This window comes from Capricornis sumatraensis, chromosome 6, assembly GCF_032405125.1.
Source record: "Capricornis sumatraensis isolate serow.1 chromosome 6, serow.2, whole genome shotgun sequence".
In the NCBI taxonomy this organism is placed as follows: Eukaryota; Metazoa; Chordata; class Mammalia; order Artiodactyla; family Bovidae; genus Capricornis; species Capricornis sumatraensis.
Genome location: NC_091074.1, coordinates 87,412,160 through 87,426,328, shown reverse-complemented (window position 1 = coordinate 87,426,328; position 14,169 = coordinate 87,412,160). Strand labels below are relative to the sequence as shown.

The following is a 14,169-nucleotide window of genomic DNA, read 5'->3' as shown; positions in this document are numbered from 1 at the left end:
ACTCTAGCATTTCCGGTGATGGGAAAAGAATAGCCCATGGCACAGAGTTCAACAGTCCTCATACTCCTCAGAAAGGTCCTTGGGGGAAAGTGCCCGATACATTCCTCCCAGCTACCAGTGGCTGGGTTTTCTTAAGTTGAAACTGACGCCAGTAGATTCCAATGGTTGTCTTTGTTCTTCCCATACTGTGGTTTATAATAAATCTTCTTTCTCTCTGGTCTCAATCTCCCATAGATAAAGGCTTCCCAAATTGAACACAAGTTTTCCTTTTTCATACACAGGCTTAAGCCATCCCAAAACAATAAGAACAGTAATAATAATAAATAAATAGAAGTGAATCCATAGAAACTCTCGGTGTCTGTACAGCAAAAGTGACAAAGTTTAAGTCAAATATTTTTTTTCCCTTTTTTTCATCCACATCAAAGGCAGGAATACAACAAGGCATTGTTAGTTGTGGTGGGCAAACTGGAGTGTCTGCTGATATAACAAATTAGGTTTGTTAAGGCCTTTGTCTATGCAGAGTTAATAGTAATGCAGAAGCCAGATTGATTAAAAAAGAAAAGGTAAGGGTTGTAAAGCAAGGAAGACAAAAAATAAAGGGGGGGGCGGAAACTAGAGAATAAATGAAGGGAGATGGAAAGAGAGAAAGAGAATGCTAAAAAGAAGTCCATACTGTGTCTACAGGTGGAGAAGTACACGTCGCTTCCCTCGGAAAGCTTCTCGGTGTCTTTGTTGTTAATACTGTCAGAGCAAAGAACAGCGGATTGATGGCATCGAGCGGCAGTTAAAAGACGTTCATCCTCTCGGCCCAACTGAGGAAGTGCTTTGGGAAGGACTGGTCTGGGGGAATGGGCCCTACCCTAGAATATCCAGGTAGACTGGAGATGCCTTGGCCAAGTTCTGAAGGAGGGTGTGGATGCCCTTGATGTTCTTCCTCATATGGGGCTCTCGCTGCCAGCACCCCAGCATCAGCTCGTAGACTTCCTGGGGGCATGTTCGAGGTCGCTGCAGGACTCGGCCCTGAGTGATGCATTCTATCACCTGGATGGAATGGAGCACAGAGACAGGATCAGACCAGAGGAAAAACAATGTGGATGCAATAATGTCAGTACAGAGAGAGAGTTGCTTTAAAGAAACCCACTCAGTGTTTTTCTTTCTTTCTTTTTTTTTTTTCAGAAGGAAGAAAGCAATTGTTCTAGGTTTGCATATCATGGTTAATTTGATGGGTTCATATCCATTTTTCAAGTCACATTGATTTCATCAAAGTGGCGGAGAAATAATTTATCTAGATGGAACCTTCCTAAACCACACCCTGGAATTCCAATGGGTTTCAGTTGTACTGGCCTGAGATGGAACCAGGGTCACTTTTGTGCCAGGGAATCATAGGGTACAGAAATGAGCAGTCATTTTGGATCATGGAATTGGATAAAAGACAGACTTGGACCTGAAGAAGTGAGGTGCCTGATCAAGAAGTAATGTTTAAATATAGACATAATTGCAAAAGGATTAGAAAAGAAAAACAAAATGCCTGAGTTTTTCACTAGAAGTAATGTACCAGTGAAATGTGCAAAAAAGGAGAGAAGCTTGAAAGCTTCTTGGAATAATACCAAAAGAGCTAGCTGGACTCTCAGGGTGCCAAAATGCCACATCTGCTATCAATTTCCTAGATGAACAGCACGAAATGACTCCTGGATCCCCGCACCAGAGAATCACAGGCACAGCAGCAACTGCTGTGCTTTTCTCTTTCCAGAACTCTTACGTTTGGAGCATGACCATGATACTTAGGTACATGGCAGGCCATGGGGAGGTGCTGCTCCCAACAAAGCCACAGGGACACCACAGGAGAGCATTTCCTGGCTTCCAGCCCAGGGATATCTCTCAGTGTCAGCCCTCTAGGCATCTTGGTGCTGCTCACCACACACGCACCTCGTTGTTCGACAGCTGGTACCAGGGCTGTTTCCCGTACGTGAAGATCTCCCACAACACGACCCCCAGGCTCCAGACGTCACTTTCGGTGGTGAACTTCCTATACATGATGCTCTCTGGGGGCATCCAGCGAATGGGCAGCATTGTGTGGCCACCGACCTGGCAGAAAAGAGGTAAGCAGGACGGCATCAGTCACCTGGAAACCAAGTTCCCATCATCAGGGGAAAAAGTGTGAAAGGGAGACGGGGTGCCTTTTTTCCCTTTATTTGTATTTATTAATTTTAACTGTTTATAAGGCATAAGGGAAATACAATTTGTTTATCATCTCAAGCAACAGAGACAGAGGCCAAAGCGTGGTCAAAGGATTTTTTCTCATACTGTTTGCAATTCTCTTTCTCAAAACTATATAGGAGCAGAGATGGTGATTGGGTGGATAGTCATCTTGTATAAAACACAAACGCACATACTTTCTGGTATGAGAATGACTTGATTGTCTAACTAACAAGATAACTTTGGCCAGGATAATGAGGGTTAAGGATCCAAAATGACCCACCAAAGGACTCTGTTTCCTTAGCAAAGCCACAGCTTCCTTATGCTTCCTTAAACTGTCAGGAGATCACACACAGCTGTCTTGAACATCCTTGTCACAACCCAGCAATGGTCAGGGCAGAAATGACTATTCCCATTTTACAGATGAGGCAACTGAGGTTCAGGTTGCTATGGACACAAAGAAATCAGGTCTTTGAGCTCAAGACTTTACTATAGCACTTCAACTGAAGTGATTTACAAAAGTAAATTGGTAAGTATGTAATAGGGAAGAACATTTTGTATTCTATTACAAGTTAATCACTAAAGGGATGCTGAGTATAAGCTTAAATTATACGTAATGCCCCATCTCTGGGAATCCTGCTTCACAGCTATTAGCATTCAGCTAAAATACGTTTGTTTAATTCACAGGAAACATCCTGACCAGGCCCTTCCTCCACTGCTGGGAGGGAGAATTTAACACACTCCTCTAGAGGCAGATGGGAACCAGGAAATGCTTGACTTATCCCTTCCCCTTTTAGTATAAAAAAGTCTGAATTCTAACACAGGCAAGATGGGTCTTTGGGGCATGAGCCTGCCATCTTCTTGGTCTGCTGTCCTTCTGAATAAAGTGGTTATTCCTTGCCCCAGCGACTCATATCTCAATTATCGGCCTGCAGTGCAGTGAGGAGTGCAAGCTTAAACTCAAAGACAAGTATGGGTTTTGAAAAGCCCGTTTTAGTAAAAACGCCAAGGCTGAGGCGTTACACAGCAACAGCATTAGCACAGGTGAAGAAAACTTTGACCAAAGAGATTTATCATTTCCTACTTCCTGGAGAAAAAGTAAGAATTCCATGCATAGGTTTGTAGCCCATCAAGGCTTTCTGATTTTTGAATTGAGATCAGATTTATGCACCATAGCCCTGTGGGTGGCAGGTCCCACTTTTCATGCTGATGAACCCCAGCACTACCTGCCCAAATGCCAAGCTGACATTGGGGCAGTGGTTGAGTTCATAGGACTTCAGGAATTAGACTTCCCTGACAACTGCCAGCCCCTGAGTTCTGAGACCAATGCCACATAGAGTTTCTGCCCAATTACAATTCTCAGTGTCCCTTGGACAGCAAGGAGATCAAACCAGTCAATCCTAAAGGAAATCAACCCTGAATATTCATTGGAAGGACTGATGCTGAAGCTGAAGCTCCAATACTTTGGCCACCTGATGTGAAGAGTCGACTCACTGGAAAAGATCCTGATGTTGGGAAAGACTGAAGGTAGAAGGAGAAGGGGACAGCAGAGGATGAGATGGTTGGGTGGCATCCCTGACTCGATGGACATGACTTTGAGCAAATTCCAGGAGATAGTAAAGGACAGGGAGGCTTGAAGTGCTGCAGTCCATGGGGTCAAAAAGAGTGTGTCATGACCAAGCAACAACAACAACAATTCTCATTTCTGACTCATTAAGGGAAGAAAATGGACTAAAAGTGCCTAAAAAAATGCTGCTCCACTCTGAAGTCCAAGGAGCGGAGAGTGTCAGAGATTTCTAATTTGTTTGGTAATTTTAAATGATGCTCTTATTAGCCAAAAAAGCACACATGTGAAAAAAATCACACATTCTCTGTACAAAGAGTCTGACAAGTGGAGACATAACTTGCTGGCACAGGATTAAGGTGCCCCTGTAGTTTTACTCTTCAGGATTTAAATGCATCAAAAGTTCAGGTGCTAAGTGTGGGCTTGTTGCCTTCCACCAGATTTCAATTTCATCACTTTTTCCTCATTCTGCAGTCGCTGTTAAATGACCACTGATTTCCCTCATGGAGCTGCCTGGACATGCTTATAAGTGATAACGGTACTCACCACCAGGGGTTGATGTCCAAAACACAACCTGTACAACCCAGGTTGAGCAGAAAGGATGCTGGTGGTCATAGGGGGACAGCCACATGGGCATGTTTCTGGCTGACGGATATCCGCCCGGCTCTGCAACCCTGAAACCCCATGTACCCAGGACTTTGGGAAAGGAAATCTACCAACATTTTCAGATGCTTACAAACACTGGGGACACCAAGCTGGTATGTACCCCCAGGTGCTGGCAGCCCATACCCCTGCACCAATGTGGGTGGCAGTGTGGGGAGCTACGTGGTGCAGAGTGACATGGAGTGAGAGGTCTCTGCCTAGCTTTTTAGTGAAAACACATAATTCTATCTTTTATGGGAATAGTGAAATTATTGAAGTTGAAATATTGAAATTAGGATTAGAAAAATATTGAAATCAGATAATGCATGCTCAGTTGCTTCAGTTGTGTCTGACTTGTTGTGATCCCATGGATTGTAGCCCGCCAGATTCTCTGTCCATGGGATTCTCCAGGCAAGAATACATCTAATGAATAGTGGATCTGTGGTGGTAAAGAGAAGACAGGGATATTATGGAACAATGTGATGTTTTTCTGGCTACCTCACCTTCAAAGTATTAAGAGCTAGGTCTCCACACTTGCTCTTAGGTCAGAGTCTTCCCAGGTGGCATAGTAGTAAACAATCCACCTGCCAGTGCAGGAGACATGGGTTCAGTCCCTGGGTGGAGAAGATCCCCTGGAGGAGAAAATGGCCAGTATTCTTGCCTGGACAATTCCATGAATGGCAGAGCCTGGAGGTCTAGAGTCCATAGAGTTGCAAAGAGTTGGACACAACTGAGCACGGGCACACACACACAACACACACACACACACACACACACACACACACACACACACTCCACATGTGTTCCTAGGTCAGAGGTGTCAAATATAATCTGTAACCCTCCTCATTTCTTGGAGATCCACAATGAACAGAATACCCTTGAAGTGTCCCAGGAGTTTGGCAGAAAGAATAAATCAAACTTCGTTTAATTTAGTGAACTGAATTAATTTAAATGTGTTTTTGTAGGGGAGAAAGAGAGAGAAAGAGCCACTTACGTACATTCCTAGAACTAGACAGTAAAAATCCCACTTTGGGACACGTTAAACTACGAAGATGCCAGGCTTTTGTATTCTTTGTGTGTTCCCAGCTGCGGTGCAGTGGACAATACTCAACTCATGACTTTAGATGGGGGCCAAAAGGTACAGATTTCCAGCTCTAAAATAAGTCCTGAGGGTACAATGTACAGCATGGTGACTATACTAAAGAAGACTATATTGCATATTTGAAAGTAGATCCTGAAAGTTTTCCTCACAACAACGAAAAAATTTTTCCTATATTAAGTAGACAACTATTCACTAGATTTATTCTGCGGTGATCACTGTGCAGTGCATAGAAATACCAATTAGTCATACTATATACAAATAGAAGGGTTTCCCTGGTGGCTCAGTCAGTAAAGAATCTGCTGCAAGGCAGGAGGCTGCCTGCAAAGCAGGAGACCAGGGTTCAGTTCCTGGGTCAGGAAGATCCCCTGGAGAGGGAAATGGCAACCCACTCCAGTATGCTTCCCTGGGAAATCCCATGGACAGAGGAGCCAGGTGGGCTACAGTCCTGGGGTTGCAAGAGTCAGGCGTAAATGAGCAACTAAACCACCAGACAAACCGAGTACTATATGTCAAGTATACTTCAATTTAAAAAGCAAAATAGGGAATTCCCTGGTGGTCCAGTGGTTAAGACCCTGCACTTTCCCTGCAAGGGGCACAGGTTTGATCCCTGGTCTGGGAACTAACCCACATGCCACAAATGAAATGCTGGGCTCCAATACATACTACTACATATACTATTCCCTAGCTGGATAAACTTAAACAGTTGCCAAACCTCTCTGTGTCCTAGTTTTTCCAACTATAAAATGTCAGTAATAATATATACCTCCTAAGGTTATCACAAGCTAAATACTCAAGCAAACAATATTTGTGAGGGCTCTTTATGAATTTTAATGCACTAAATTATTTCTAGGTGTTGCTTCTTTCTCTGGAGCCTTTATTATCTTATTCTCTCAATGGGAAGCAGCCATTCTAGATACATTAAGAAGAGTCAGCACTACTGGCTTCCCACAGAGGGCAGTCACTTCCTCCCTCTGCAGTGACCAGTACTGTAGAGCACCTCTCATTATAACACCTACTCTTACAGGTTCTCTGTCCTGTGTTGCTCATAGCCGAAGAAAAGTCTCCCATGTCCTTTAAAGGAGAAAAAAAAAAAAAAAAGATTCACATTTTGATTTACATGTTTTCCCATCTGATCATTTATTTTGCACTTGCAGTCTCTTTGGGACAGATTTTTCACTCTAATGTTTCCAAGAACCCCCTCTGAGATTTCACACATGCCATTATAAATAATGCTCTCCTTGTTCTAATGTCAAATGGGCCAGTGGTGGGAGCATCTAATAAAAGTTCAGACAGGGTTCACGAGTTTTCTAAACCCATTTAGAACATTTCTGAGTATTTCTTTTGCCACCTTTTCTCAGGAGTTTGGATCATGTCACAAAAGTGCCCCCCACAAAATAAAAAGAAAGCCACCCTGGTTACAGAATACTGTCACATTCCAGTCACAGTCACTGGGTGGTTTTGGCTCTCACAACACCACATACTGTGCGCGACAAACACAATGAGATATTTGTCCTGTATTGTGCAACTTGGCAGTTGGCCCTCACACTCTTGCTTAAATATTTGTGAGATGGAAAGTGATCCCAAGTATGACATGGGGAGTCAGAACTGCTGCTCTGATTGCCAGATACACACTGATGCCGGGAGAGACCTTCCAGTGATCAACCTTGGTCAGGAATGTGTTCTTCACTAAATGTACCAGAAGGAGCTGATACAACATGGGAAATCCACTTATCTAGGGAGCTGACTTGGCTTACAGTTTTTATTTTCCTCAACCCAAGAGACTGGAATTTTAGCTCTGTAATTAACTACTTGCCACTACTTTCCCACCATAATCATCTGTCAACACACAGCAGCTTACCTTTACAAAGAATTTCTGCTCAGTGATTTCACTTGAACCCAGTAATTACCCTCTTGAGTAGACATCAGCTTGCCTTCATATTATAAATAATGCCCCTAAATTCAGAGAGTTGAAGTGGCTCATCTAGAGCCATACGCATAACCCCTCCCCCAGGACACCTTGTGGCTCATTCTGATGGCTCACTTTGTGTTTCAGGCTTCTGCAATCTCCAATTCATGCCCTGAATTCAGCCAGCAAACAGCTGTGGCTCCTCACCCAGGCCAAACCGACTCGTGCCTTTTGGAAAGTTTGATCTAGTTTTCTACCTCCTCTGGAATATCTCTTAAAGGCAAATTCAAGTTCCATCACTTCAAGGAACTTATCCTCCCTTCTATAGCTCAGTGATATTTCTAAGTGCCAGGGAGCCCAGCACCCCTTAGCACAGCTCTTGTAACACTGAGGGCACTCCCTACTCCTGCTAGGATCACATGCCCAAGAGGGAAGGGTGCCGATCACTTAATGGCTGGCAAGGCATGGGGGGCATTGGTTGGCAAGCAGACCATATCTTTAAGTTTCTTCTGAGCGTTGATATTTGGGGAGGAATTTTCAATGTGTTCCTTCAAAGAGATCAGTATTTAGTACTTTTCCATCTATTTGCCAATAACTTCTCTAAACTCTTCATAGAAATGCCCTTAGATTAAATGGTTGGAAACTGCCTAACCTAATAGACACCCCAAATAAGAACCATTCAGTGAAATTCAAAACTTCTTAATAAAATGTAATCCAAAATACTGGTGTGCACAGGGAGTATAAAAACTCTCTAAGTTGTGTATGAAATCCCATTCATTCCTCTATACATCCTATACATTAATATACGATTCTGTAAATTACCATCTGTACAGTAGATGGGGGCGTCTATGGTGCAGACTTCACGCTAGTTGATCTAGGAATGAGGTTTAGGAAGATGTCATAATGAATAACATGAGGGAATATTGCTCTGTAAGATGGTGACTGACGTCTCATATCCTCTGAAGATGGAGAAAAAGGACAGAGACTTAGACTTGGAAAGTTAAATGATGGAAAAGGAAAGACTGGCTGGCCATCAAGGCTCCTTATCATTGTGACTTGCTTAAATCAGTGAAGCTAATCAGAACAATGTCTGGAGCCAGTGGCCATAAAGAAAAAAAAAAAATTCCATACTGCCTAAAGTAAATCAAGCTATGGAAAAGAATGGATTCTGTCATTAAAACATCTATGAAAAGAACTATTTGTTTGGTTCTAAATATTTATTTCTATGACACCTCATAATTTTGAGGGTGACATGTATAGGATGATCTGGTTAAAAAAGTAAACTGTTCTTGGAAAAACACCTAGACCTAAGCATCCTTTAAATCTCCATGTTTGAAAGGTGTTAAAACAACAAATCCTGGACAAAATACTAAAAGGGCCTAGGGCCTTCGAAAAACTGAAATCAATGATTTTACTATTTTTAAATCAACTTGGATACATCTAATCAGTTTAACTACAATATTTGTTTCTTGCCCAAGAAATACTCTTTGGTTACATACTCTTTGGTCACTAGGTTATCAGGTCAGTTCAGTTCAGTCATTCAGTCGTGTCCGACTCTTTGCGACCCCAGGAATCGCAGCACGCCAGGCCTCCCTGTCCATCACCAACTCCTGGAGTTCACTCAGACTCAAGTCCATCAAGTCCGTGATGCCATCCAGCCATCTCATCCTCTGTCGTCCCCTTCTTCTTCTGCCCCCAATCCCTCCCAGCATCAGAGTCTTTTCCAATGAGTCAACTCTTCGCATGAGGTGGCCAAAGTACTGGAGTTTCAGCTTTAGTATCATTCCTTCCAAACAACACCCAGGGCTGATCTCCTTCAGAAGGGACTGGTTGGATCTCCTTGCAGTCCAAGGGACTCTCAAGAGTCTTCTCCAACACCACAGTTCAAAAGCATCAATTCTTTGGTGCTCAGCCTTCTTCACAGTCCAACTCTCACATTCATACATGACCACTGGAAAAACCATAGCCTTGACTAGATGGACCTTTGTTGGCAGAGTAATATCTCTGCTTTTCTATATGCTATCTAGGTTGCTCATAACTTTTCTTCAAGGAGTAAGCGTCTTTTAATTTCATGGCTGTAATCACCATCTGCAGTGATTTTGGAGCCCCAAAAATAAAGTCTGACACTGTTTCCACTGTTTCCCCATCTATTTCCCATGAAGTGATGGGAGCAGATGCCATGATCTTTGTTTTCTGAATGTTGAGCTTTAAGCCAACTTTTTCACTCTCCTCTTTCACTTTCATCAGGAGGCTTTTTAGTTCCTCTTCACTTTCTTCCATGAAGGTGGCATCATCTGCATATCTGAGGTTATTGATATTTTTCCCGGCAATCTTGATTCCAGCTTGTTCTTGTTCCAGCCTAGCGTTTCTCATGATGTAAGTTAAATAAGTTAAATAAGCAAGGTGACAATATACAGCCTTGACGTACTCCTTTTCCTATTTGGAACCAGTCTGTTGTTCCATGTCCAGTTCTAACTGTTGCTTCCTGACCTGCATACAGATTTCTCAAGAGGCAGGTTAGGTGGTCTGGTATTCCCATATCTTTCAGAATTTTCCACAGTTTCTGGTGATCCACAAAGTCAAAGGCTTTGGCATAATCAATAAAGCAGAAATAGATGTTTTTCTGGAACTCTCTTGCTTTTTCGATGATCCAGCGGATGTTGGCAATTTGATCTCTGGTTCCTCTGCCTTTTCTAAAACCAGCTTGAACATTATAGATTGTGGAAATTTCTCCATTGTTTAACGTGCAATGGATTTATTTTTCTACATTGGGAAACTAGGATTTAGGAAGTCAAGGAACTTGCTGAGCAAGTGGAGACATGAATTGGTGACCAGCAGTATTGAAGCCAGCTCTCTAATCCACTATTATTTGGAGTTTAGGCTCTTTCTTATTTATTTTTTTTTTTAAACAAATACACATAGTATCTTTATCCCTGGTACAAGTTGAAGAGGAGTATGCAATCTGTTTTCCAGGTACACTGGTTGATGAGAGGAGGTAACAAGCATAGCTCTCATTCTTTTGAGCTTCACATAAAACACATCTATCATCTTCCTTGCTCCCTCGCTGTCTTCTCTGACAGCATCTATCTCTTTCAGTGTGGATCCTCCCACTTTATCTCTGAGTCCCTTTCTCTGAATCTTCTCTCATATCTCACTTGTCTAGTCTCCTTTCAAATGCCAACATTGCCCTTTGTTTGGCCTAATTCTTTTATCTCCCAAAGCATCATTCTTGTCCTTGCCACAGTGATGCTTACTCTCCCCTCTGTGAATCTCAGAGGCATGGCGGCAGGCTGGAGCGCTTCTATAGATCCAAAGCAAGTGCCCAGCTGGCTTTGTAAACACTGATGATTTAAAGGTGAATAAAGTGGCTCCATGGTAAAGAAGAAGAATCTGCCTGCCAATACAAGAGATGCATGTTCATTCCCCTGGTTGGGAAGATCCCTTGGAGAAGGAAAGGGCAACCCACTCCAATGTTGGGAAATCCCATGGACAGAGGAGCCTGGTGGGCTATCGTCAATGGGGTCACAAAGACTAGGACATGATTTAGCAACTAAACAACAACAATACAGCTAATGTGGGACCTTCTAAACTCAAGTAGCAAAGATCAATGATGCCTGGGAGGCCACGTTCAACTTGTGGTCTTTAGTGAGTGAGTGATAACTCATTTGGAAGCCAAACATTTTACTCCCTTAGAAACAGGCAGGCCAAAGGGCAAGCCCCATTAAGGGATGATTAGCTGTCAGAGGCTTTTGGCTGCATTAAATATTGAAAAAACTCCTAGCTCTCCTGATCACACTCTACACCCACTTGCTTTATTTCTGCAGTTTCTCCTAAGCTGTCCCTTAAAAATTTATGATATCTGTAAATTTTAAGAAATATTTGGACCTTATATATTTATTTATTATATACTGCATCTGTAATAGGAAATTTAAAAAAAAGGGGAGAGTGAAACAATTTGTGCAAAATCATCTCCTTGGAGAACCTGGGACTGCTGTGGTCAGACTGCAAACACTTTATGACCATATCCAGGATCACATCTCCTATTACAAAGAGTGATGGGTGCTTTTGTGGTGTGTGGCTAGCAAACCAGAGGATACTTCATGGGAAGTGACTCAGCCCTTCCCAGATGTTGTGAATGAATGGAGCTTCGTGAACACAGCCATGAATGAATGGGGTCAGGAGGAGTGCTGGGGACAGCCTGGTCACCCTGTCTCTTCCAGTGGGAAATGATTATTGCCTCACCTGAAATTGCTGTCACTTGCAGCCTAGAAAATCTTCCATTATCTTTTATTAATCTGGTCTTAGAGGGTGTGACATTAATTTCAAGCCAAGTGGTTTTTGGGTTAGTCAAAATATTTTTGGAATATTTTTTCCCAATGAGAATTCATTTTGTCTTTATTCCACCACCATGAAATAATAATATAAATAGTGGGAAAATACCTTCTGTTTGTATACATTTTCTGCTTTTTCATAGCACTTCCATACCTATTAATTGTATAATAATGGTACATATCTCAGAATATGGTTGTGAAGATTCAATAAATTGATATTAGAAAAGCTTTGTGGTGCCACAGTGTGATACCACTTGTATTACATTCTTGAGAAGACAGAACTATAGGCCTAGAAAACCTATGGTTGTCAGGGCCTGGGAATTTGGGGGCAGCTTGTCTTACAGATGTATGAGGGAATTGGGGGTGGTGATGACAATGTTCTGAACTCTTATTGTGGTAGCAGTTCAATGACTGTGTTTGCCAAAACCCAGAACTATACACTAAAAAAGGTGAATTTAACTATATGCCATAAAGCTCTTAGAATTAACATCTGGTACACATTAATAACAAAAGTACAAAACATATTAGCTGTTGTTACACTAAGAATTGATTCCCTGATAATCATCTAGGGTAAGCCAAGCATGTCTTTTCATCTCAGTCTAAGAGTTGAGGAATCTCCAGTCCCAGAGGCAAAGTGACCTAACAGAGACCACACAGGTTAGAAGGCAGAGCTACACCAGAACCCATCTCTCTGGAAGCATTCTGCCTCCAGTCTGATATGGAGTCAGACTCAGGGCTAGGAAAGGCTCTCTGGATTCATTTGCTGAGACTGCCATAACAAAAGGCCATGGACTGGGGAGCTAAAACAAGACATTTATTTTCTCACAGTACTAGAACCCAGCATCAAGTTTCCAGCCAGTTCAGTCTCTGGTGAGAGCTCTGGTTTACTAGCAACTTTGTGTAGCTTGTGTGAGTGCAGGGAGAGTATGAGCTTTTGATGTCTCTTCTTATAAAGACACTAATCCTGCTGATGGGGCCCCCCTCTGTGACCTCATTTGACCTCAATTATTTCCTCAGAGACTCTGTTTTTATTTTTTTATTTTTTTATTTTTTTATTTTTTAACGGTGAAAGACTTTATTTCCTTGGGCTCCAAAATCACTGCAGATGGTGACCACAGCCATGAAATTAAGACACTTGGAAGAAAAAATTATAACAAAACCTAAACAGCATATCAAAAAGCAGAGAAGAAAAATTATAACAAAACCTAAACAGCATATCAAAAAGCAGAGACATTACTTTGCCAACAAAAGTCCATCTAGTCAAACCTATGGTTTTTCCTGTAGTCATATATGGATGTGAGAGTTGGACCATAAAGAAAGATGAGCACTGAAGAATTGATGCTTTTGCACTGTGGTGTTGGAGAAGACTCTCGAGAGTCCCCTGGACCGCAGGGAAATCCAACCAGTCCATCCCAAAGGAAGTCAGTCCTTCCTGATGCAGAAGCTGAAACTCTAATACTTCGGCCACCCGATCCAAAGAACTGACTCACCGGAAAAGACCCCGACGCTGGGAAAGACTCAAGGCAGGAGAAGATGAGGATGAGATGGTTGGATGGCATCACTGATTCAATGGACATGAGTCCGAGCAAGGTCCGGGAGATGGCGAAGGACAAGGAAGCCTGGCATGCTACAGTCCACAGGGTCACAAAGAGCTGGACACGACTGAGTGACTGAACAACAACAAGCAGGGAACACCATTAATTCATATCAGTTCACTTCAGTTCAGTCACTCTGTCGTGTCCAACTCTTTGTGACCCCACGGACTGCAGCACGCCAGACCTCCCTGTCCATCACCAACTCCAGGAGTTTACTCAGACTCATGTCCATCTAGTCAGTGATGCCATCCAATGATCCCATCCTCTGTTGTCACCTTCTCCTCCTGCCTTCAATCCCACCCAGCCCCAGGGTCCCCTCCAATGAGAGACTCTGTTTTTAAATTCAGCCACATAGGAGTTAGGGCTTCAAGACCTAAATTTGGTGGAGAGGGACACACTCAGTCCACAACACTCTGCTTGCCACTTTGCTTGCCACAGGAGCAAGAACAGCTCCCAAAATGAGAAGATGCACAATTCTGGTCCAGAAGGCAGATCTGTAGTCCTCGGTCAGCATTTTCAGGGCCTCCCAAGTGGTGCTAGTGGTAAAGAACTCACCTCCCAGTGCAGGTAGACAAGAGATGCAAGTTCAATCCCTGGGTCAAGAAGATCCCCTGGAGGAGAGCATGGCAACCCCCTCCAGTATTCTTGCCTGAAGAATCCCATGGACAGAGGAGCCTGGCGGGTTACCTTCCATAAGGTCACAAAGAGTTGGACACAATTGAAGCGACTTAGCACACACGCACATCAGTTTTTTCATGCCTGCAAGTGAAGGTCTAAGCCACTGCTCTCTTCCCTTCTTAGGTAGTTCTTGACAGTTTTGCTGTTATCAACTG

General features: G+C 42.9%; 1 protein-coding gene across 3 annotated transcripts in view; it reads right to left on the bottom strand.

Annotated features, from left to right (window-relative positions):
* Window positions 1-855: 855 nt before the first annotated feature.
* Window positions 856-14,169, bottom strand: part of NTRK2 (neurotrophic receptor tyrosine kinase 2) — a 389,675-nt gene continuing 376,361 nt past the window's right edge. For all 3 annotated transcript variants that reach the window (XM_068973783.1, XM_068973784.1, XM_068973786.1), the window contains 2 exons: window positions 1,927-2,085; window positions 856-1,041 (listed from right to left, as the gene is read on the bottom strand). In XM_068973783.1, coding sequence (XP_068829884.1) covers window positions 856-1,041; window positions 1,927-2,085 — 345 coding nt within the window. The remainder of the gene's footprint in view (window positions 1,042-1,926; window positions 2,086-14,169) is intronic.